The following is a 23,213-nucleotide window of genomic DNA, read 5'->3' on the forward strand; positions in this document are numbered from 1 at the left end:
GTGCCCTTGGGATATATAACACTGAGCAGACAGATTTGGGTCCTGACCCTCTAACTGTGTAAAATTATAATGTGTGTTTATAGAGTATGTATAGAAGAGCCTTTCTTTAATCTTTTCTGATTTCATGATCCATAAAAATAGAGCTATTTAAACCATCTTTATGTCTTAAGAGTAGGAAAATGATTTAATATTCTCAGCTGCTTAAGTTAATTTTAGTGTGTTGGCTAGTTTTCTGTCAACTTGACACAAGCTAGAGCCATCAGAGAGGAGGGAGCCTCAATTGAAAAAAATACCTCCATAAAATCTAGCTATAGACAAGACTGTGGGACATTTTCTTAATTAGCGATTGATGGGGGAGGTTCAACCCATTGTTGGTGGTGCCATTCCAAGGCTGGTAGCCCTGGGTTCTATATGAAGGCAGGCTGAGTGAGCCGTTACAAGAAAGCCACTAAGCATCACCCATCCCCTGCATGAGCTCCTGGCTCCAGGTTCCTGCCATGCTTGAGTTCCTGTCCTGATGAATGGTGATGTAGAAGCGTAAGCTAAATAAACCCTTCAGAGGGTCATGGGGGTATACAGCAGGTAACAATTGGTGTTCAGGAGGTCGGCCCTCCAGATGCATGATTCAAGCCCCACTTGGCAAAGCCATGGGGTTACTGACGAGAGGCTAGATGACTGGTTGTTCCTGTCCAAAACTTTTTCAGGTGCCATTGCTTGCCTCCCTAACAAGAACAACTGTGGGGTTCTTTCCACAGCCTCTTGGTGGTATGTTTTATCCTTGTTGGGCACACATATAGCTGTGAATGGTCAGGAAGATGATTTCTGCTTAATTTTTAATTTTGATGAATAGAAACAATACTAGGATATTTTGCATTCTCAGACTGGCATAGGTTCTCAGTCACAAAGACAGCCTTTCACACAGACAGCTAATTTTAGACTCTAGAACAGATTCAAAGCAGGCTGGCTGCCCCTGGAGACCAGTAGCTTGTTGTCTCCAGAGACATAGACACAAGGTCATTTTCCCAGGTGTTTTGCTGATACAAGGTCAGGCATGAAACAACTTCAGTGCCTTTTTTTCTTGCAAAAAAGCCTGGCAAATAATGTTAAAGACACAACTACTTGTCTAGCAGCTGAGACTTTCTGCACGTACTCCCTACCACTCAAGGTTTGGTTCCATCTGGGAAAGAGGTATGTGCATGGCCAGGTGTTGGTCACTGGCTGGTCAATGTGACATTCCTAGCCTAAGAGAAACTACATGACTTATCACTGGTTATGAGATAGGTTGAGCCCTGAGAATGTAACTTAATTGTCCAGAGTTTGCCTGTGCAAGAGAGTGGCAGCAGCACTGTAGAGAGCAAAGAGAAAGATGTAGAGCTAATTAGGAAAGTTACTTCCAGATTATGTGAACCTGTGTTTACCTAACACCTTTTTAGACAGTTAAGCTCTTTTTCCTAAATCATCACTGCTCTGAAGTCCTTTTACTACCCTCGAGCAGATCTAGGAGCCGGCCTCTCCGTCCGCAGCCACACCCTTCCCTCCCCAAGTCGTTTTGGTCATGGCGTTCCATCACAGCACAGTGACCCTGAGACACTAAGAACGGGCTTACTCATTTCTGTGTTCTTAGCACTTGAACACAATGTCTATCAAGAATCTATTCAGTAAATACATTTTAGTGAATGAATCAAGGCAATGTTGTAAATATTTTTTGTCTCTGCTTCTTGATCACAGTACAAATTGAATCTTTCTAAATATGTCTTTCTTTTAAACAGAAAAGATGTGTTATTTCCTTTCTTGGCTATATAGTACCACTGTATACCTATGAATAATAATTACATTATAATTTTATCCCTTCTGTTTCCTAGTTGCATTAGAATGATCTCATTTTGTCTGACTAATCTATGTGGAGGCTATCATTTTCCTATAATTAGGCTAGAAATGAAGAATCAAATTGTTTAAGCAATTTGCCAAGGTCATTAAGCTTGTAAACTCTGAAGGCCACATTTGAACATGAGCCATTGTAACACAATCTCTTTGGGGGCCTCCACTTGTAGCACCCATGCTACTACATGTAGCTTATTGCCTGCACTACAGGACAGTTTGTCAGCCCGGCAAGTGCATGGAAATTGACACACACACATATACACAGAGACAGAGACATGGGTCATCCTTGAATTCCCTAAGAATGCCAACTTGAATCAAGAGCGCCCCTTTATTGTGTTACAGGGCAGCATATATAGTGCCCTCCCTGACCAATGGCCATGCCCTAGCTCTCGGGATTTTCAGCTGCAAGCCACTAGAAACCACTCCCCTGTCTCATGCTCAGAGCAGCTGCAAACACAGGAAAACAAGCTGTTTTGCTCAGAGCATTTACAAGAGTATGAAAAACAAAGTTGTTTACAGGAAATTCAGGTTCTGGGAGTCCGCAGTCCCCAACAAGCCATGATGACTTCAAAGTGTATTTGTGGCCACTACTATGTACTGCCTCTGGGGACCTACAGAACTACCTGGAAAGATTCCAGTCACAAACATAGTTACTTCCTTGAGGTAACTAAAGCTCCACTGTAGAGTTTCTCTTTGACTAGAAAAATCTGTTTCTTAATAATGAAATTGTCAATACTTATTTTATTATGAAAAAGTCACTGAGAAGATACTGCTTTATAACTGAATGACCAGCAGAGTCAAAAACATCTGGATCCTCACATCTGTATTTCCATAAACTATCCTGTGATAATCAGCTGTCAGTACAACCTCCAGGGAACTCCACTCTATGTCTTTCAGAGACAGAGACTAGAGTGTGGAACAAGCCATTTTTTCTTTAAAAAATTTTACATTTAGTGTGTGTGTGTGTGTGTGTGTGTGTGTGTGAATCAGAGAACAACCTGTGGGAGCCAGTTTTCTTCCTGTACTATATGCCCAGGGATTAAACTCAGGCCACCAAGGCTGGCAGCAAGTGCCTTCCCCTGCTGTGCCATCTGGCCAGCCTTCATACCATTTTCCTTTGCTGTAGCTACAGTCTTGCAATCTACCCCTTACTGTTGTTCTCTGGTAACTCAAAATCACTATGAAATTGATAGTTACCTCCAATGTTGCACTTACATGACTTATCTCTTTAATTTGTGTCCTGCATAATTACTCCTATGAATAAAACAAAGCTAATGGCACCCTGTGTTAGTGACAGTCATTGTGAGCTTCTATGAATAAAACAAAGCTAATGGCATCCCTGTGTTAGTGACAGTCATTGTGAGCTCAGCCACTCCAGTGCAGACTGAGACTGCAGGTCTCAGAACAACCCGGGAAGTGCTGGGCCTGTTTCCACCCACTGATGGGACCACATCTTAGAGTTTTGTATACTTGTGTTATTGATGCTGAGTTGTTGCTTTCTTTGGTTCCTTCTGTTTCCTTTCTTGTTATTTGTTTGTCATATAGCCCTGGCTGGCCTGGAACTCAGATTTCCCTGCCTCAGCCCCAAGTGCAGGGCTTACAGGTAAGTGCATCCACACTCATCTGGTTTCTTTACTTTTAAATAAGTGATTAAAATTGCAACTTACAGAGCATATGAGAAAATGACTTGTATTTATAATTATTGTTATAGGAAAATTAATTTTTTTACCAAGATTCTATCAATATAATTTGTCCTACAGTACTTTAGTGAATGGACAGGAGATATAGCTCAGCTGTTGTTAGAATACTTGCCTAGCATGCTCAAAGCCCCTCATAAATCTGCCATGGTGGTACACACCTCTAATCTCAGCACTCAGGAGGTATAGGTAGGAAGTTCAGAAGTTCAAGGTCATCCTCAGCTACACAGGGAGCTGTAGATGTAGAGGCTAGAGACCCTGTCTCAGAAAGAGAAAAAAATCGTTCTTGAATACTGAATACAAAACTATAATATAACTTTATGTTTCCCATTACAGTATTTCAAAACCCCTACAACTGACAGTTATGATTAGGCATCTTGATATTTCATGCCGTCACACTTATCTGGATTGCTTGCCTTGGTCCCTGTATCTTAGCACTGTGCCTAAGAAAGGCCATGTTTGCATTGGCATTTACATTAGCTTCTCTTCCTGAAAGTGGAAACAGCATAAGGAGGAAAGCTTTATTTTGCCCTATGGTGGTTCAGGCTGTGCTGGGCCAGAACTCCACGGCAGGAGGCACATGTGGCAGAGAAAAGTTGTCTATCTCATGCAGGGGGAAGTTGAGATAGGGAGAATGCTGGAAGGGATCCCAAAGACAAGCCTCCAGTGGCTTCCTTCTCGTGACCAGGCTCTGCCTCTTCCTCCTCCCCCAACACCATCCATTCAGAGCCTGCATGGTCTCACCATCTCTGGAAACATCGCAGCCGTCCCACCTTAGCCCTGTGCCTTGATAATCACCTAGGTGTTTGTCAGTCCAGTTAGACTGGCAGAGTAAATCCGCACACTGTTCTTGTTTCCAGAGAGCCGGTCACACTGCACGCGGGGGACCTGGAAGATCCGTCTAGTTGCTTCACATTCACGTCTACAGGTGAGTTTCCATGAAATCTGCAGAGGTTCCTCACGCCAAGAGAATAAAGCCAGAAGTGTTTGAGCCCCCCGTGAACTCTGCTCTCACTTCCTACAACCCCTCCATTCCCCCACCCCCATTTTGGTCACTGTTTTACCCTCCTGGAACTGTTAGTTGAACCTGCTATGCTGTCTCCCTGTTGGGGCTTTTGCACCTACAGTGCCACAAACATTGCTAACCACCTCATCCTCTGTCAAAGGTCACTCTCCCAGCAACACTTAACTCCCATCACAACCTTCCCACAGTTCCAGCTCCCCCTGCCTTTTCCACTGCTGTGTATTACACAGCAGCCTCTTACATAACTTACTACTTGGTGTTGTTACTGTATGCCATACCACAGCCTGGGAAATAAAATCCTGCAGTCTCTGGTTTCCTGACACACTCTAGGTACTTAGAGCCTTCTTGATGTAAAGTAGGTGCTAAATAAACGCTTATCGAATGGCTGGAATAGAAAAGGAGAATCGAGGCTCTCCATGTCTTTTCCAATGAATTACAAGGTTGTTACAAGGAGAGCAGGCCCTTTGTTTGTCCTGACCGTCTGGCTAACTTACACCCGAAATAACCACACAGAAACTGTGTTAATTTAAACACTGCCTGGCCCATTAGCTCTAATTTCTTATTGGGTAATTCTTACATCTTAATTTAACCCATTTTTATTAATCTGTGTATCGCCACATGACCGTGGCTTACCAGCAAGATTCTAACCAGTGTCTGTCTCAGGCAGAAGATCCATAGTGTCTCTCACTCTGCCCTCTTCCCAGCATTCAGTTCTGTCTTCTCCACCTGCTTAAGTTCTGCCCTATCAGGCCCAAAGAAGTTTCTTTATTCATTTAACCAATGAAAGCAACACATGAACAGAAGAACCTCCTACACCACAGAGTGATTTCCATGAAAACAGCTTCTGAAAGGAAGAGCCAGGAGAGACAGAAAAATATCAATACTCTAAACGTTACAATACTCAGACTCAGGATGGGAAAGGGAAATAAAATGGCTAGAGGATGACTTAAAACAGAGCCAAAGAACAAATTACAGAAGGCACACTTAACTGGGAAGAAAAATTGTAGCGTATGTTAGTTTTAGAAAGCGAAGGCAAGAGTGGTAATGATTTACAGAAGAGAAAGTAATTGGGAAAGAATGAAGGTGACCGTTATTTAATAAAAACATAGTTATAAACCTGGCCAGTCCTAATGTAAATAAGGAAAAGTAAAGTATAATAATGTAAGAACTTCATTTATAAAAGAGTGTTGTTATAGTTAAAATCAAGACAATATATATGTGTGTATGACTCTTGTGTGTGTGTTTGCAGGTGCGTGTGGTGTCTGGAGAGTGAGATCAACCTGGATTGTCATTTCCCAGGATGCCAGCCATTTTGATTATGAGACATAGCTTTTCACTGGTCTGGAGTTCACAAATCAGGCTCGGCTGGCCGCCCATCAACCCCCAGGGATCCTGCTTCCTCTGCACCACCAGTGCTAAAATTTCAGTCTCATGCTACCACTTTTTTCAAACTCAGGGACTCTTGTTTGCAGAAGCATTTTGCCAACTGACCTATTTCTCTAGCCCTTTGTCACTGCTGTCTTAATGATTAGCCAGGACACGAGAGCAATGCTCTTGCCTTAGATTGCTCTAAATTAGAACATTTGCCTTTTCTCACATATTCTGAATACCTTAGAATACTTTAACCCTATTTGGTATCCTTTTAACTTTCATACAATTTTGTTAACATAGATTAGTTATAAATATAAACACAGTTGGTTGTGTGTTAGTCGGCTTTCTGTTCCTGTGATAAAACACAGTTACCAAAAGCAGCCTGGGGGAGAGAGATGTTTGGCCTACAGCTCCCCGGCACAGTCCGTCATCAGGGAGTCAGGGCAGGAGCTGCTACTGGCAGTTTCCACATGACTCGCCCAGCCTGCTTTCTTACACATTCAGGACCATCTGCCCAGGGCTGACATCACCCACCGTGATCGGGGCTTCCCCCCCCCCCCCCCCCCCCCGCAGTCATCAATCAAGGGAATGCACTCGAGGCTTGACCACAGGTCAGTCTGATGGAGGCATTTCTCAGCTGTGGCTTCTTCCTTTCAGATGACTCTAGCTTGGGTCAAGCTGACAAAAATCAAACAGGACAGGGTTTATTTGTTTGCTTTTGTTTTGTTATTTTGAGACAGAGACTCTCTATGTAGCCCTGGCTGTCTTGGACCTCACTCTGTAGACCAGGCTGGCCTCGAACTCACAGATCCTCTTGTCTTTGCCTCTCAAAGATTCAAGGTGTTTATCACCACCACCTGGCTTTTCACCACACTTTTAGTGTGGATAATTTTTACCCCACTTAGAGTCTCTGTTATGTCTTCTGAGAAGTCAGCTGTAAATTTAATTGATGCCCACTTAAATGTAACATGCTTTTCCCTTCTTGTCTGGTAGCTGTAATGTTTTTTCCTTTTGTTTGTTTGCTTGTTTTAGCAGTTCTCATCCATGTATCTATTTTTTTCCACAAGTAGAACACATTTGGTGTTTGAAGTCATATGGTTTGAACCTATGGAAGTCCCTGCCTGAGAGTTCCATTGTCTGGTCTCCCTGTTTACTAGTAATCTATTATTTGCATTTTCCTCTTGGTCGTCTACCATGCCATCATTTCTCCTTACAATACCCCGTTAGTTTTTATTATATGACACTTCGTGGGAGATTGCCCATCTGGGGTGAGACTCACATTGAGGTTACCTTCTTCTAGACAGAATTTGTTGCGATTTTGTTTTTTTAGACAGCTGAGGGTGTTGACAATCCCAGGCCATTATGATCAGATCAGCAGTAGATCTGATTTGAATCAGGAACTCTGGATCTCAGGGTCCTACACATTCTCATTCCTAGAGTCAGGGTTCTCTGGAGAAACAAAACCATAAAGTGTTTACATAATTGTGATTAACTTCCATGATCAGAGGCTGGGTAGTCCTGCAAAGGCCATCCACAAGCTCATAGCCGTGTGGAGGGGGAGGGGGAGGTACTGTTGCTTAGCCTAAGAATCTTGACACTACAAGAGGGAGCAAAGGTTCTACCCCAGTGCAAGGCCAAGGCCTGGAGGCTTGCTGGAGAGTCAGGGTCAAGATGCTGGATGCTGATGTCTCCATGGAATGGCAGTATCAAAACCAAGCCCACTCGTAGCTGTGCGAAGTTCCGTTTTCCTGTCATTGAGGCTTTTGCTTGTGCAAGGTGTGGCTTTATGTGTGTGTGTGTGTGTGTGTGTGTGTGTGTGTGTGCACTACACTATTTTTAGCTAATTCTTTTACCCTTGTCATTATACAATCTTAGCAAGTCCATCTGTGAAGGTTTCAGGCTCTCGTTCATTCAATTCCTCTCCTAAGAAGTCTCCAGTGCACTCCCTCCTGACTAGTTCTGCTGAGGAGTCAGTAGGCTCCACATCCCAGTACCGCTCCACTAAGCCTATCCATTCACCCGACTCTGCTAAAGGTAAGAATGGCCTGATGTTGCTGATGCGATTGACTGGTTCTTACACAGGGAACTGCAAGACTCTGCACGCTCCTCTCATATGCAGCCTGCAGTTGGTGCTCTAAGCATGTGGTCTTCAAATTAGACAGTGACTGTTATGCACACTCACACATCAGGATAACGGAAGCTTAGATCTACTCTTGTCTGACACAAACAGTGAACTTGTTTTCTATTTCTTTATAGTGCTCTGTGTCTAAGTGCTAAGACTTCTCCCTCTTGCTTAGTTTAAAACATGACTCTGCTTTAGCCAACACCTTTTTAAGTGTAGATGTCTGTTGTACAATCTTGTACAAAATTTCATCAAGATTTTTAAGTTCAATTTTTGTTTTAAAAAATAAATGAAAAAAAATGATTTGTAGTCAATGCCTTGGAATATTGAATTACACATAAATGTGTTGGATTGGACTTGAAATGTTTCTCGTTCTCTACTGCATTAACCAAAATCAACCCAGCACTCTGTGGAATCAATCTCATTGATAGGCATAAGCCACACAAGGTGTGTGTCATTGTCAAAACATTTCAACATCTCTTAGTCTTTTGGTATTCTACACCATACATATTTCTAGATTCTAAAAGAAAGTATGAAGACTAGAGCCTGATCACATTTGTGTGCACTTGTTTACCATTGTGTGCATTGCACTCCGTCTTCCATTTCCAAGCTCTTTGTGTTGTCTCGTCATTCGGAAGACTCAGAAAGGAAGTCTCCCAAGTCCAGGACTGGGTCTACAGAGTGAATCCCGAGCCATCTGTGGCTACATAGTGATGCCCTGCCTCAAAGAAGGCAAACAAACCACAAGCAAGTGCTAAGAACCAACTTACTAACCCATTAAGAGTGACCACTAGAGGAGGGGGCAGTATCTGTGACATCACACAGTGACAGGACACTTTCTCCCCCATTTCATATCCTCACCAAGAACATCATGTTATTATTTCTGTTCAAACATTGCTAAGATCTTGTTTCTCATCCTTTTAAATTGAAAGCCTTTTAGTTGATTATGTTCAATACTATAATTACAACAAAAAGGGTATTAGTAATAAAAAACTAAGTCAGCAAAAATGTTTTTAAAATTATTCATCCAGTCAGGGGCTAAGATCAAAATTCAACCCTTCTATTTGTTAACTAAGTATTTTCAAAAATTGACAGAACTCTCCCACTTCCTAAAGACAGCTTTCATGCCTCTGGGCCCTCGTCAGTTACTGTTGCCACATTATAGGTCACCGTGCCATGCCAGAATCCATACAGCCTTTTCCAACACACGGACCATCCACATGCAGGTGTAGTTGGAGACCATTGTTCATTTCCTGGCTGCCCAGACCCAAGATAATCACACAGAAACTGTATTTTACACCACTGTTTGACATATAGCTTCTTATTAAGTAATTCTAACATCTTAAATTAACCCATTTCTATTAATCTGTATATAGCCATGTGGCTGTGGCTTACCAGTAAGGTTCCGTCCAGCATCTGTCTCCTTCGGCAGCTACATGGTGTCTTTCTGACTCTGTCTTCTTTTCTCATCTATCTTTGTTTGGATTTCCCACCTTGCTCTATTCTGCCCTGCCATAGGCCCAAAGCAGCTTCTTTATTAACCAATGGTAATAAAACATATTCATAGCATACAGAGGGGAATCCCACATTACCTCCCCCTTTCTGTCTAAATAAAAAGGAAAGTTTTAACTTTAATATAGTAAAATTACATATAACAAAACAGGTATCAAGCAAGAATTACAGTTACAATATTTATATCTACTTTAACTTTTATCATAACTAAAGAAAACTATAATTATAACTATCTATCCTTCAACTCCATTAAAGGATATAATATTACTAAGTTAACAGGAAGTGCATTGTAAGCAACTTCTAAAACTCTGGAATTGACAGAGACATCTCACTGCCTGGACAGTCACCCAAAGTTCTTCTGTATCGTTGGAGCACCCATCTTCAGCCTACAGGTCCATAGTGTCTGGCAGACTTTTCCATGAAACAAAAAATTTCAAAGACAGTTTTGCCTATATTGGCAGTTTGTCAGTCACTTTATTCTGTATCCTGCAGAATGTCTGGCAGACTCTTTCATGAAGCAGTAACCATGAAAGACTGTCTCACCTTCTTTAGACAACTTCAGCAGTCCTTTTTCTGTGGATCCTGCATGTCCAATTTATACAGTATACCTAATCAAGCAGTCCAGGCAAGGGCAGTTTCTTGGCCAAATGGCTAGCCTTGTCACATTGAAGGCATTTTTTTTTTGAGACAGGGTTTCTCTGTAGCTTTGGAGCCTGTCCTGGAACTAGCTCTTGTAGACCAGGTTGGCCTCAAACTCACAGAGATCTGCCTGCCTCTGCCTCCCAAGTGCTGAGATTAAAGCACCACCACCCAGCTTGAGGACAAATTTTATAATGAGTTTTTTCAGTGCCCATTAACCTCTCTGAAGTAATTAGTGCTGCCAGAAACAGACATGTCTTCCTATCATGAAAAGTCCCAAATTCTTAAAACATTTTAAATGCCATATTTTGTACATCTTTGAAAGATTTGGAGAATACCTATCCATCTGAAATATATCTCTGTTCATCTAGAAAACCTAACTAGCATGACTACAAGTTTGGCTATTATAGATGACTATCTATTAATCTGTATTTCTTAACTATACAGTACATTTTTAAATGAGTCACACAAACACAATACCTTTAAAAAGAGCAGAAATACATATAACAAAATTGACCTTAAATTTGTATCAATAAACCAAGATACATGCAGATGCAAAGTATTCATCTTTGTCATATTCCCCTTTAAATGTAAACAAATATTTATAAACAATATCTGGGAATTTGGGCATAGTTTTTTAAGCTGCTATTTGCTTATTGATGGATGAAGTGTTTGGGGGGTTTGCAGAGACCTTTTGGGGGGTCTTGGTCCATCAAACAACATTAGTCTGAAAGGAATTCACAGGTTCTTATCTTCTGTGGAAACAAAAGCAGAACCTCTCTTTTAAAGCAACATATCCTTAGACCCAAATTTTGAAGTCAAGATACCTTTAAAAAATATATGTTGGGGGCTGGAGAGATGGCTCAGAGGTTAAGAGCATTGCCTGCTCTTCCAAAGGTTCTGAGTTCGATTCCCAGCAACCACATGGTGGCTCACAACCATCTCTAATGGGGTCTGGTGCCCTCTTCTGGCGTGCAGGCATACACACAGACAGAATATTGTATACATAATAAATAAATAAATAAATAAATAAATAAATAAATAAATAAATAAATAAAATATATGTTGGTTTAGCCTAGCAGCCTGTACAATGAAATGTCTTTCTGTACTTACTTAGCTCATTTACAGTGAAATATTTCAAAGAAAACATAATAACATACATAATCCAGACTCTCTGTGTATATTTTATCTTTACATGGCTTTTTTACTCTTTTTCTTTTTTACAAGTTTAATATTTATTATCTTTGCTCCTTTAGTCTATTACTGTCTGTACTCTTAGATTATAACTGTCTGTACTCTTTTTTTCTTCCTCCTAAGCCTATGTACATTATTTAACATTGTGACCCTTTTAGAGGTCTTTTTTATTTGAATCTGTCATTATTGCATTATTGTGTGTTTGTAATTATTTCTTGACCAGGAGCGCTTTTTTTTCAATGTTAAGTACATGTGGCTAGGACCAACTCCATGGCCCTGTCTGTTGGCTCCTCCCCGTCCAACATAGTGGAGGCATGTTCACTGCCTCTGAGAGTCATGCACATCATCCCAGCTCCAGCGTCACAGTGGGTCTATGTCACCACTAAGCAATTTGTAACATTCTGCTAACAGGCCCTATTTAAGTGCTCTGCCTCCTGAAAGAGTCAGAGCTGTTCATGCAACTAACATGAACTGGGAAGCCCTCCCCTATAGAAGCCACTCAGCCTTTGTTGCCAATGCCGAGTCAGGAAGACCTCTCTTAAAGGAGCCATAGCACCTCTGTTCACCAACAACAAACAGAGCCTATCCCCCCTCAAAAAAAAAAAAACAAAAAACAAAAAACAGCTACCAAGAAGCTGTGCTAAACTCTGTTGTTTTGTGTCTAGAATTCCTTTTCAAGCTCTCTCAGGTTTTATGTGGACATAGTTGCCCCATATTGGGCATCATTTTGTATGCAGAGACCACTTGTTCATTCCCCCACTTCCCAGACCCAAAATAATCACACAGAAACTATATTAATTATAACAGTGGTTGGCCTATAGCTTCAGCTTCTTATTAAGTAACTCTTACATCTTAAATTAACCCATTTCTATTAATCTGCTTATCACCATGTGGCCTATCAGTAAGGTGTCATCTAGTGTCTGTCTCTTGGGTGGCTACATGGCAACTCTCTGACTCTGCCTTCTTTTCTCCTCTGTCTATGCTTAGAATTCCCACCTTCTCTATTCTGTGCTACCACAGGCCCAAAGAAGCTTTTTTATTAATCAATGATAATAAAACATATTCACAGCATACAGAGGGGAATCCCACATCACACAGGTTAAAGTCTGACACTGGAAAGTGAGCTAGTTTCTGAATTAGAGCCTGCTCCTCAAACCCCAGTTAGAAAATACTCAGGTTTGGTGTGAAAACTGACACAAATGTGTCACTGATTTGAAGTATTCTTGTCAAGAGACCTGTTTAATACTATACAGTTAAATAATAATAAATCAAATTGATTTGAAACAAAACCAAATAAGCTAGTGTTACTGTGTTTAAATGGGAATTTTTTCATTTTAGAATAATGTTTTAAAGTATTCTTAGGAAAAATGTTTAATATATAATTTGACAACTTCTAAAAGAAATATCGAATAGACTTTTAATATCACATCTAAGCAATTTTCTAATAGATTCACAGTCTCCGTCACTAGAAACAACAGGAAAAACATGCCGAAAACTGCAGAACAGACTGGAAAGTTTGCAAACCTTGGTAGAAGATTTACAGCTGAAGAACCAAGGTACAGTACAGTGAGGTCTCCAGGCCTGGGAACTTAGCTCAGTGATGGAGCACTTGTCTAGCTAACAAAAGCCCTGGTTTCAGTCCTCAAAACTGGGGGAAAGCTCATAAAACATATGTACACACATACAACATGCATGCAATGCAATAAATATTTTTCTAACAAGTATATTTAATCATGGTAATAATAATAGTCTCTGCTGGCACCTGTAAGTGGCACCTGGGCTCAGTGTTGCTCTTGTCTTCACATCTGTGCAGGAGGGCAGGCTGTTGTTAATGTCATAATGAGAGCACAAGACAGACAGTCCTGGGCCTCAGTGAACACTAGCACTGGGACTTGATTCCTGTAATTCCTGAGGCTAAAGCCAACATCTTTCTAATACACTGAGGTCACATCACATTGCTGTTGAATAAAATCCCAAGTGAACTGTGTTAACCCCAGGTCCCCCTAAACAGTAAGAAAACATTTGCGTTTAGGTTATTGAGTATTTTTTAAAACGTAGTCCAAGAATTCCAGACAGTTTATCTTGATCACTTTCCTTCCCCACCAGACCCACCCCCTCCTCCCCTACCAGACCCACCCTTCCTCCCCTACCAGACCCACCCCTCCTCCCCTACCAGACCCACCCTTCCTCCCCTACCAGACCCACCCTTCCTCCCCTACCAGACCCATCCCTCCTCCCCTACCAGACCCACCCCTCCTCCCCTACCAGACCTACCCCTCCTCCCCTACCAGACCCACCCCTTCTCCCCTACCAGACCCACCCCTCCTCCCCTACCAGACCCACCCCTCCTCCCCTACCAGACCCACCCCTCCTCCCCTACCAGACCCACCCTTCCTCCCCTACCAGACCCATCCCTCCTCCCCTACCAGACCCACCCCTCCTCCCCTACCAGACCTACCCCTCCTCCCCTACCAGACCCACCCCTCCTCCCCTACCAGACCCACCCCTCCTCCCCTACCAGACCCTCCCCCTCTTCCCCTACCAGACCTACCCCTCCTCCCCTACCAGACCCACCCCTCCTCCCCCTACCAGACCCCACCCCTCCTCCCCTACCAGACCCTCCCCCTCTTCCCCTACCAGACCTACCCCTCCTCCCCTACCAGACCCACCCCTCCTCCCCTACCAGACCCACCCCTCCTCCCCTACCAGACCCACCCTTCTTCCCCTACCAGACCCACCCCTCCTCCCCTACCAGACCCTCCCCCTCCTCCCCTACCAGACCTACCCCTCCTCCCCTACCAGACCCACCCCTCCTCCCCTACCAGACCCACCCCTCCTCCCCTACCAGACCCTCCCCCTCTTCCCCTACCAGACCCTCCCCCTCCTCCCCTACCAGATCCACCCCTCCCCTACCAGACCCACCCCTTCCTCCCCTACCCACCCAATTTGTCTTTTTTAACCTACCAAATATAGTTGGTTTTATCCATATTATTGTTCATTTTTTAAAATAATGTAGGTTTTTTCCAAACTTATACCTATGCTTTGATTTACACTTCTAGTTCATCCTACTATGTCATCCTAGACTCACCCAGTTGGAAGACGTTGGCATCTGTTTAATAGAAACAGTGCCTTGGATGAGGCAGTACCTGGTAGGATGACTCTCCAAGTTCTGAACAAATAGTTTCAGATTTATCAAAATTTAAAGTATAGGTTGTAGATACAGTTGGTGTTAGGGCATTGCCTCGCATGTAAAAGACCCTGGGTTCAATCCCAGCATAACCAAAGCCAATAAAAGTACACATTTCCATTGATGTGCATGTATACAAGAGTATAGAGAAATATTCCCCAACTGTACAGTACTGACCTCTGCCCTCTCCCGCCCCCAAATGAGAGGCCGGCAGGCTTCCCGCTGCCCCCCTCTGGAGGTGCCAGCACTATGCTCCCCTTAGCTCACCCTGCTTCCCGAGGTTGCAGGTTTGCTGTCACTTCAGCCTTTGCATTGCAGTCTGGCCAGCTCTGGGCCTGGGGGAGTCTGTTGTGCGGGCTAAAGGCTCATCCTTGAACACAAGTGTGAAGGCCTTAACCCAAGTTGACTTTCCAATCTAACTCTGTTCTATTGATATTTCAGCAATGTCTTCAATGATCAGAAATCAAGAAAAGAGGATTCAGAAAGTGAAAGACCAAGAGAAAATGTTACTAAAATGATGTCATCACTTGCCCGCTCTCTACAAAGGGCTGGTGCCCGATGAGCCGTGCTGTTACTTATAATTATTGCCCTGGACGTTTTCTTTTTATGTGAAAATTTAATAAAAGATACCCTGTCCCATAAACTCTATTTTGAAATAAACTTCTTGAATGCTCTCATAGTAAAACCTTCAACACTACCAGCTAGATTTGAGCATATTCATATATTATAATGTATTAACTTGTGCTAATCTAGCACATTAGTATAATTTTTGAAATTATTTTACTGGTTCTGAGATAGAGCCATTTTTTCCAGCTTAAACAAATTCTGAGGAGGAAAAAAGAGTGTTCATGTGGTGTAAAAGGGTGAAGTGTCAAGAGCAGAAGGACAAACTCCAGCATGCTGGACAAACACCAGCCTTCTTTGTGACCTTGAACTCATTGCTCTGTCAACATTGGTGATCAACAAAACGGTGGTGCCCCCAATCAAAACTTTCAGAAATCTCTCCTCTTGCATAAAACTAAAGAAAGACAATACTTTGTTACTCTTTAACAAATGAATAGGTAAGTTCTAGGTTGAATATAGTCTACCTTAAAATTTAATAAATTGGGGGTATTCCTATACAGACCAAATACAAGGAGACAAGGACAGACACATAAGTGTTTTACTTGTGCCAAAAACCATTAGACACAATGTGGCAGAAAGTGTATTTCTCCACTCCCTAGTACTCAGTTGTCATGGAGACAGAGCTGCCTAGTTGGAGACGCTGTTACAGCCCCACCTATGGGGGTGGTCACCTGACTAGTTCTCACAGCTCTCTGTGCCTTCAGGTCCAAGTGCTACACTGCATTCATGCTTTTTTTAAAAGTCATTTCCCTCCCACAAATTGGATGCAGAGGATGGAGAGGGTCCTTAGGATGGTGGCACCACCAGGCAGAAGAGGGTCTGAGGGACTCCACAAGGAGGGAGCTGCTGCCCAGACGACCAACAGTTGACTGATACAGGGGCAAGAAATCTGGGTGGTGTTCCTACCTTCTTCCATGGACGCCAGCACCGGGCACAGGCAGTGACTAGGAGGGCGTGCAATGCTCTCTCAGGGGAACCTCATGCTGCCCTCAACGTCAGTTAGCACGCCAAGCACATTTGACTTGATGGTTAAAATAAATGTGTATATATACACAGCATAATGTTTCTTAAGTCAGTTGGCTTTAATGGAAGATTAACTTTTATTTCATCAGGTAATAAATAGAATTCTGGAGACTTTTGTTTAAATTGCTTTACTTCATAGGGATACTTGAGCATTGTGAAGTAATGGCCGGTGCCTTCTGCGGACTTCATGATATAGAAGCAGAATGTCTGAATTTCATCTTCAAAGAGCCGTGATCCCGAAGCTCGCAAACAGCCTGCTATGCACTTCCTGATGCTGCTTTCATTTGGATCTATGTTTTTGTCAGCCAGAATGAAATACTTTCTTGCCAATAGACATTTTACTGTTTTTCAACACATAAAAACTTTTTATCTGAGCACTTGGAAGGTGGAAGTAGGAAAATTGGGGCTTGAAGGTCATCCTTAGCTGTAGATCAAGTTCCAGGCCAGTTGGGGCTATCCTGTCTCAAATCAACAACGTAGAGCTGGGATGTAACTCGGTTGTAGAGTGCGTGCCTGGTACTGCACATTCTGGGTGTGGTGGTCCATGCCTATAATCCCAGCACTTGAGAAGTGGAGGCAGGGGGAGCAGTTTCAAGGGAGCCTTGGCTACATAGTGAAGTTTTGGATAGGCCTGAACTACAAGAAACCCTGCTCCTGAAATTTAATCTTTAAATATCAACATGCTGAATTCCCTTCTAGGCAAAGTTATAAAAAATATGTAAAGCTTTCTGCAAAAGAGAAACAGACTTCACATGTCATCTGCTATCATGTTTAACGTTTGCTTTTCTCTGTACGTAGAACATCATACCATCACTTTATATCTAGCTTACGGTGCTAAAATTGAAACAAGTAATTCAGACACTTAATAAAGATAATACAACTCAGGATTTATTATTCTGTTATAACTTAAAGCTTAATAATTATTTCTTCTCAGAGCAAAGGTGGTATTCTGTATCATGGTCCTATAGAGATTCTCACTCACGGGTATGAAGCGAGAGTGAGGAGCTGACAGGCGGAAAAACTTCTCTAGGATAGCCCATCAGTTGAGACCTGGCAGGAGTGGGACGGGGAAGTGAACAGACATGCTCCGGCAGGGCACTGTGGGTAAAGGACACATGCACCCTTTGCTGGAACCAGGCTCCGACCTGTAACTCCCAGTCCTCAAAGAAGCATAGTAAACCCTTCAAGCCACCTCACCACCTCACCACCTCACCCCCACCCCACTTCCTGGGTGACTGAGCAACTCTGCTTAGGCTTTAAACCATTAAGACAAAGACAGGTCTGCTAATTCCGCCCCTACCTCGGCGTTTAAAGTGGAACAAAAGCTAACGGGGAGTCTTCCGGTGTCACTCGGATCAGACTGGTCACAGTTCCATATGGTGTTATTTTTAAATGTAAACAATGTTGCTGTTGCTGTATCTAAGGAGGCTGACTGTCATCTCCCTACCCTAAGAGCTCCTACAGGCTCCACCTTGTACTTGTGCAGTTGGTTAGTTTCTCCCTGCCATAGTCCATACCTCAATCTTAGCCCAACCAACTACCCAGGGGCAATCAGTCCCTCAAGTAATGTGTCAGCACAAACCAGTCAGTGCAACAAGGGAAAAGGCCCAGCTCCCAGGAAGCATTTCTGCATGCATACATCTTCCTACACTTTGGACAAAAGCCACACTAGCAATTCTGATGGCTACAAATGGAATCACACTGCCTTTGAATTATGCAGTGTGCTCTACCGCCTTAGCCTCTCGCACATTCCGCTGCACCCTCCGGGGTGCTTTGCACAGCCAGTCAGTGAATCCCCCACCACCCGCGAACCACTTTATCCTCACGGCCAGTCTGCAGGAATCTATTGCTGCACTCTTCCCAGCGAGTAACTTCCCTGTTCTCCACCAACACAAACTTCCACTCCACCACTGTGTCCGCAGGCAGGAAGACAGAACGAGACCACAGCCCGTCCTCGCAGTAGTGGAGTGGGGTGTATGTGCTCCAGCCCCCAAGATTCTCATGGTCTCCGGTTACTGCAATGAACTGCGCATCAGTGCTTGTGGTGTAGTGCACCTGGAACTGGACGCGGACCTGCTGCCGGTCCAGAGACACCGACTTCCCGCCTGCATCCCAGCCTCTTCCTCCCACAAGAGTACTTCTGCCATCATCCATTCCCTGACTTAGGCCCTCGAGACTGCCACCCAAACCAACATCCCCCCACGATGAGTGCCTGGACACCACCTCCCAGTCCTCGGGGCCTGCCGGGTCCTGACTGAGGGAAGGTGCAGGACCGGCTGCTTTGGCTCTGTCCCTGAGGGGGCTGCAGGAGGGGAGCTTCTCCGCCGTGCCCCCAGCTGTTTCTTGTCCTTTGCTGTGTCTCCATTCTCCTCCGTGAGCTTCCGGTCTCTGATTCCTTGACTCTTCTGGGTTGGCACTGGAGTGCGTGTCTGGACTCTTTCCAGCGAGGACATACTCTCCGGCACTGCCCCAATCTGCTCCAGCATTCTGCAGTCTCTGTGTTTCCTGCAGGTGACCAAGCTCTTTGGTCTCGGAAATCAAATGTCCATTGCTTTCTTGAAGCTGCTCTGAGAAAGGAAAGTGTGGCAACATTAGGTGGGGCTCACAAAGGAAAACTGAGAAAATCCATTGCTGTTATCTTCATTTCTATGTGTAGTTCAGGTTCCTGTAGAACTCAAGCGTCCATTTGCACCTTTCCAACACTGCTTTAAGAGCATGCGTGGAGAGCCCACAATGAAAACAGGCAGGAAGTCTCAGTGCACACCCTGAGAGACAATGAAGTGGCAAGCTGCAAAGTCTCCCACAGGCCAGACCAAGTTGGCAGGGGTCCAGAGTTAAATCACTTGGCTCCTGTCATTAAAAAAGGGGGAAAAATGCTGTCCAGGGGTTGGGCAAGAGCTTAGCAGAAGGCCCACCCACAGGCACCGTGGCTTTTGTGGGACAAAGGACTGCATGCTGCTCGGCACCTTAGTGTACATCTGTGCTCCCTGGAAGTGAGTGCAGGCCAGGGGCCACCTCTGGAAGGCAGAGCAACCGGTCAGGAACACCAAGTGTGACTGAGTAGAGTCAGGTGGGGTGGGGGTGGGGGAACTTGAGGGGAGAGAAATCTCCTTAAAGACACATGAGGTTTTCCAACCCACTGCCCCATTACACACTTTAAAAAAACTGTTCTTAGCCGGGCGGTGGTGGCGCACGCCTTTAATCCCAGCACTCGGGAGGCAGAGGCAGGCGGATCTCTGTGAGTTCGAGGCCAGCCTGGTCTACAAGAGCTAGTTCCAGGACAGGCTCTAAAAAAGCTTCAGAGAAACCCTGTCTCGAAAAACAAAACAAAAACAAAAACAAAAAAAAAAAACTGTTCTTAAAAACCCACAATCCAAGTCCCCTAAAGACTTGGTTTCTTTCCTGGCTACCTCAATAGTTCTCCAAGCCTGACTCCTACACTCAGCACGGGGAGGAGGGGGGTGGTTGGGGGGGGGTGGTTGGGGACTCCTACACTCAGCACGGGGGGGGGGAGGTGGTTGGGGACACCCTTGCTTCATTTGTGAGCTTCGGAGTGAGAGGTCAACGAATGTTGCTCTCAATTCCCAACTTTCAGCTTAAAACATGAGGCTGGCCTTCGGGAACAGAAGAAAACAGATGAACCGTTTATCGAAAATCAGCCGTGGGAAAGATTCTCACAAATGACCACCACTAAAAATATGCTCTGCCGGGCGACGACAGTTTAAAAAAAGGGGGGGGGGGCGCAGGAAGCTAACTAAGGCTTTGTGCCAGTGCGCAATGCCTGGTGCGGGGGTCTCTAGAATGTAGATCTAAACTTATATGACAATTCTCATCAGAGTTTGGTTCCCCAGTAGGCCGCTGGGGCTGCTGGGAGTGTACACACGGCTAGCGCACAGCCCTGGCTGACGTGACTTTCATGACCCACATCTAAGCTGAATTTTACTTTCCTGAAAGAACTATCCAGACAGTAGTAAGGGAGTGCTCAACGCTCACTAGCCCCAAACTCAGATATAACAAGGGGTGTGGGGTGTCAGGGCTTGAAGCTAGGGGACTGAGACTCGGAGAATGTCCCTCCCAGCTCCATCGGAGACTGAAGAGAGTTGTGAGATGCCCCCACAAACCAGCCTCGCGCACTGCGCCAAGCGCCGCCAGGCGAAGGAGCCGGTGCCCGGTGCCCGGTGTCCGCTGCACAGGAGTTGGGCGCGGCCTCTGGAGCACCCGCGTGCCTTCTCCAGGACACTACTGCCCGGGAAGGCGACAGACCCGAGGAGGGTTCAGTCCCAGGTCGAGGAAGTTGGTTCACCAGAACCCACCTGGAGAGTTTCACAGGTGGCTTTCATTTCCCCTTCCCCAGTGAACTTCAGAACACGGGCACGTGTTCCCCGAGCCCAGGGGGAGGAAAAATACCTGGTTTGGAGACCAGCACCCGCTCGGAAGGTCCAGGGCTCAGGCCGCAACTGCCACCACCACCCGGACCGCCTCCCGGAGCCGCAGCCTCCCCTGGAGGTGCGTCCTTCTGCGGCTCCGCACCCCCGTCTTTCCCCGGGGCCCCAGGGTCGCCCCGCAGCAGCCAGAAGATAAGCGCTCCCGCCAGACCCCCGCCGACCAGCAGGGCGGACCAGACGGCGCCCATGGCTGAGAGGCTGCGGGAGACTACGGGGCCCCGGACCAGGGCTCCGCTCACCCGCACGGCCACACCCACCCCACCCGCCCCAGCCTTTTACGGGTCCACTGTGGCCAGCCCAGACCGGCCCCGCCCCACGCCCCGCCCTGCAGCGCGGAGCTCGCTCAATTCCCATCCTCCCCACCCCCCCCCCCCAGGCTTCCCACGCCGGGGTACAGCTCCACTGGATCCTGCACCAGCACCGAGCCAGTGCAAGGGTCTCCGGGAGCTCCGAGGCGCCAGAGAGGTTAGGGACCGGGACTCTCGCTTGGCCGTTAGCACAGGCTGGGGTGGGGAGAGGCCTAGAGGAAGCGCCACTCCTGCCCCCAGCTGCACTTCGCTTCCAGAACACCTATGTACTGTCTACTTAAAGGCCCATCACTGCAACCAGTCTCTTTCCTTCTCGAATCTCCTACTCCCTCCTTTTTAAAAAGAAGGGTCCAGACTAGCCTAGAACTCTTTATCTATCTAAGGCTGGTCTCAAACTCGATGGAGATCCTCCTGTTTCTGCTTCTTAAGTGCGGGGTTACACATTTTGCCTCGTGTGTTACTGCACAATGCACATCCACCCATCTGAACTTTTTTTGGTACAGGAATGGAGCCCCTGCAAGTAAATCTTATGGAGCATCATATATTCAAAGTGTTTTGTGGATGAACTTAAAATGATCCTCACGCAATAGAAGTCCTATGAAGGAAGAGTCTGACCACACTGCTCTGCGTATGTGCACACTTACTTCAGGTTAATGAGCCAAGGATTTTTATTTCCGGGGGCTTTTTCTTAAACCCATCCTCCCACATCCCTCTGCTAAGGCCACAGCTGGAAGGCCTGTGCCTTGGAGCTATGGCTAACCTGGGAGGATCCTCTGGGAGGATCAATCACTCCCCACTTTGCCTTGCTGGGATCACACAGCAGCTCCTGACAGGCACCTCGTGGTCCGTTGCTCCTCTCTTGGTTCAGACTGCAGCTCCTAAGATAGAAGGTAGGTAGGTAGAGAATGCAGCAATAAAACGACTCCTGTTTTATTATTAAATTCGTGAGTATTAAACTGAAATAGTGCTGCACCCATAGACGAGAGTGTCACTCGGCTCTCATCAGAGAAGTTTCTTGCAGTTGATGGTAACTGATACAGACACCCACAACTGGACCGTGTGTAGAGGGTGAGAGACTCTGGAGCACTCGGCCCGAAATGGGATGACTTTACTAAACCCCTCCCTTCAAGGCTCAGGGATCTCTGTGTGAGAAGAAGGAGAAATATCCTAAGAGCCAGAGGTGGTGGGTGACTCCAAGGAAACAGTGTCTTGCAGACACATCAGGGCTTGAGGCATTCATGCACTCACAGAGACCGTGACAGCATCAGCCACACCTGCACAGGTGCACAGCCAGCAGGCTCCCAGCATTGAGAGGAGGAAATGAGCACAAAGTCCCTCCCTAACCCAGAAGTTGTTTGCAACTGGTACCTGCCGGAAAGGGAAAAGCGGTTTCTCCAATGGAGCATCACTCTTACGCTACACTTCATTTGTGGAACTTGTCTCCTCCTCCTTTAGCTCACAAGTCCCTCGGAGGTCAGAGCATTTCGTTCTTTGTATTCCACGAAATGCCAAGGCTATCATGCAATACACCATTTTATTGTTGCTTTTTATTGAGGGCCTAATTGATGTAATTGATGCTGGCCCCTGACTGGTGCTTCATCAGGATTAGCTCATGCAACGCCTTCAGAGGCGAGATCTGCTCAAGGTCATCCAGGGGGTAACCGACCAGGATAGGATTTGAACGCATCATCCTGACCCCAGGATCCCAGCTCTGAACCTCTAGCTACACCAAATCCTGATGGTGGTTAAACCATATCCACATTTCAAGACATGCATTTTAGAAGGGAGGGTTATACTTCAGGGAATATTCCAGCATGAGGCTGAAGTCGCTGGTTTCTAATTCCTCTCTCTCGCCAAGCCCTGACTCTCTGGGGATGTACCCACCAGCACCTGTCCATTTCTGTCACACGCTGTGCCTGTGCCTCCACATGACATTCACCACAGGCAAACCCTCTCTGCAGATCTGTCACGTTGGAGCCTCCCAGCCTCAGGTTTCACAGAGACATTTTCCAACTGGGACTCTTTGCAAACTCTGACTCATCCTGGCACCTGGCTGGACGCCAGGCTGAGCGGCTTGGTACTGGTGAAACCTTTAGAAATAGAGAAACCGTGTTGGAAAAGCCAGCTAGCTCGCTGTATAGAGAAGGAGGCGGGGAAGGCTGGGTTCGTTGTGCTGCATTGAACAG

At 45.4% G+C, this 23,213-nt stretch overlaps 2 protein-coding genes across 8 annotated transcripts in view; one reads left to right on the plus strand and one right to left on the minus strand.

Annotated features, from left to right (window-relative positions):
• The window catches only part of Ccdc158 (coiled-coil domain containing 158), a 68,965-nt gene extending 53,752 nt beyond the window's left edge, over nucleotides 1–15,213 (plus strand). For 5 of the 7 annotated variants that reach the window (XM_038317253.1, XM_038317236.1, XM_038317244.1 and 2 more), the window contains 4 exons: nucleotides 4,439–4,506; nucleotides 7,849–8,007; nucleotides 12,897–12,996; nucleotides 15,069–15,213. In XM_038317253.1, coding sequence (XP_038173181.1) covers nucleotides 4,439–4,506; nucleotides 7,849–8,007; nucleotides 12,897–12,996; nucleotides 15,069–15,189 — 448 coding nt within the window. In that variant the 3' untranslated portion in view covers nucleotides 15,190–15,213. Of the gene's footprint in view, nucleotides 1–4,438; nucleotides 4,507–7,848; nucleotides 8,008–12,888; nucleotides 12,997–15,068 lie in introns of all 7 variants that reach the window. The other 2 variants (XM_038317261.1, XM_038317269.1) reach the window with 2 other exon arrangements.
• Nucleotides 15,214–17,140: 1,927 nt separating this feature from the next.
• On the minus strand, nucleotides 17,141–20,958 carry Stbd1 (starch binding domain 1). The gene is made up of 2 exons (XM_038331335.1): nucleotides 20,682–20,958; nucleotides 17,141–18,841 (listed from the first exon to the last, which is right to left on the minus strand). The coding sequence occupies exons 1-2, from the start codon at nucleotides 20,905–20,907 to the stop codon at nucleotides 18,060–18,062; spliced, it is 1,008 nt and encodes a 335-aa protein (XP_038187263.1). The 5' UTR covers nucleotides 20,908–20,958; the 3' UTR covers nucleotides 17,141–18,059.
• Between the last annotated feature and the right edge of the window lie 2,255 nt (nucleotides 20,959–23,213).

Source organism: Arvicola amphibius, chromosome 1, assembly GCF_903992535.2.
Source record: "Arvicola amphibius chromosome 1, mArvAmp1.2, whole genome shotgun sequence".
NCBI classification, from domain to species: domain Eukaryota; kingdom Metazoa; phylum Chordata; class Mammalia; order Rodentia; family Cricetidae; genus Arvicola; species Arvicola amphibius.

What these genes read in the sequence shown, in the direction of transcription:
- Stbd1 (XM_038331335.1), bottom strand. Translation starts at nt 20,907, where the DNA reads ATGGGCGCCGTCTGGTCCGCCCTGCTGGTCGGCGGGGGTCTGGCGGGA. An exon ending in GGTGCTGGTCTCCAAACCAG is followed by an intron (nt 18,842 to 20,681) that starts GTATTTTTCCTC and finishes TTCCTTTCTCAG; the next exon opens with AGCAGCTTCAAGAAAGCAAT.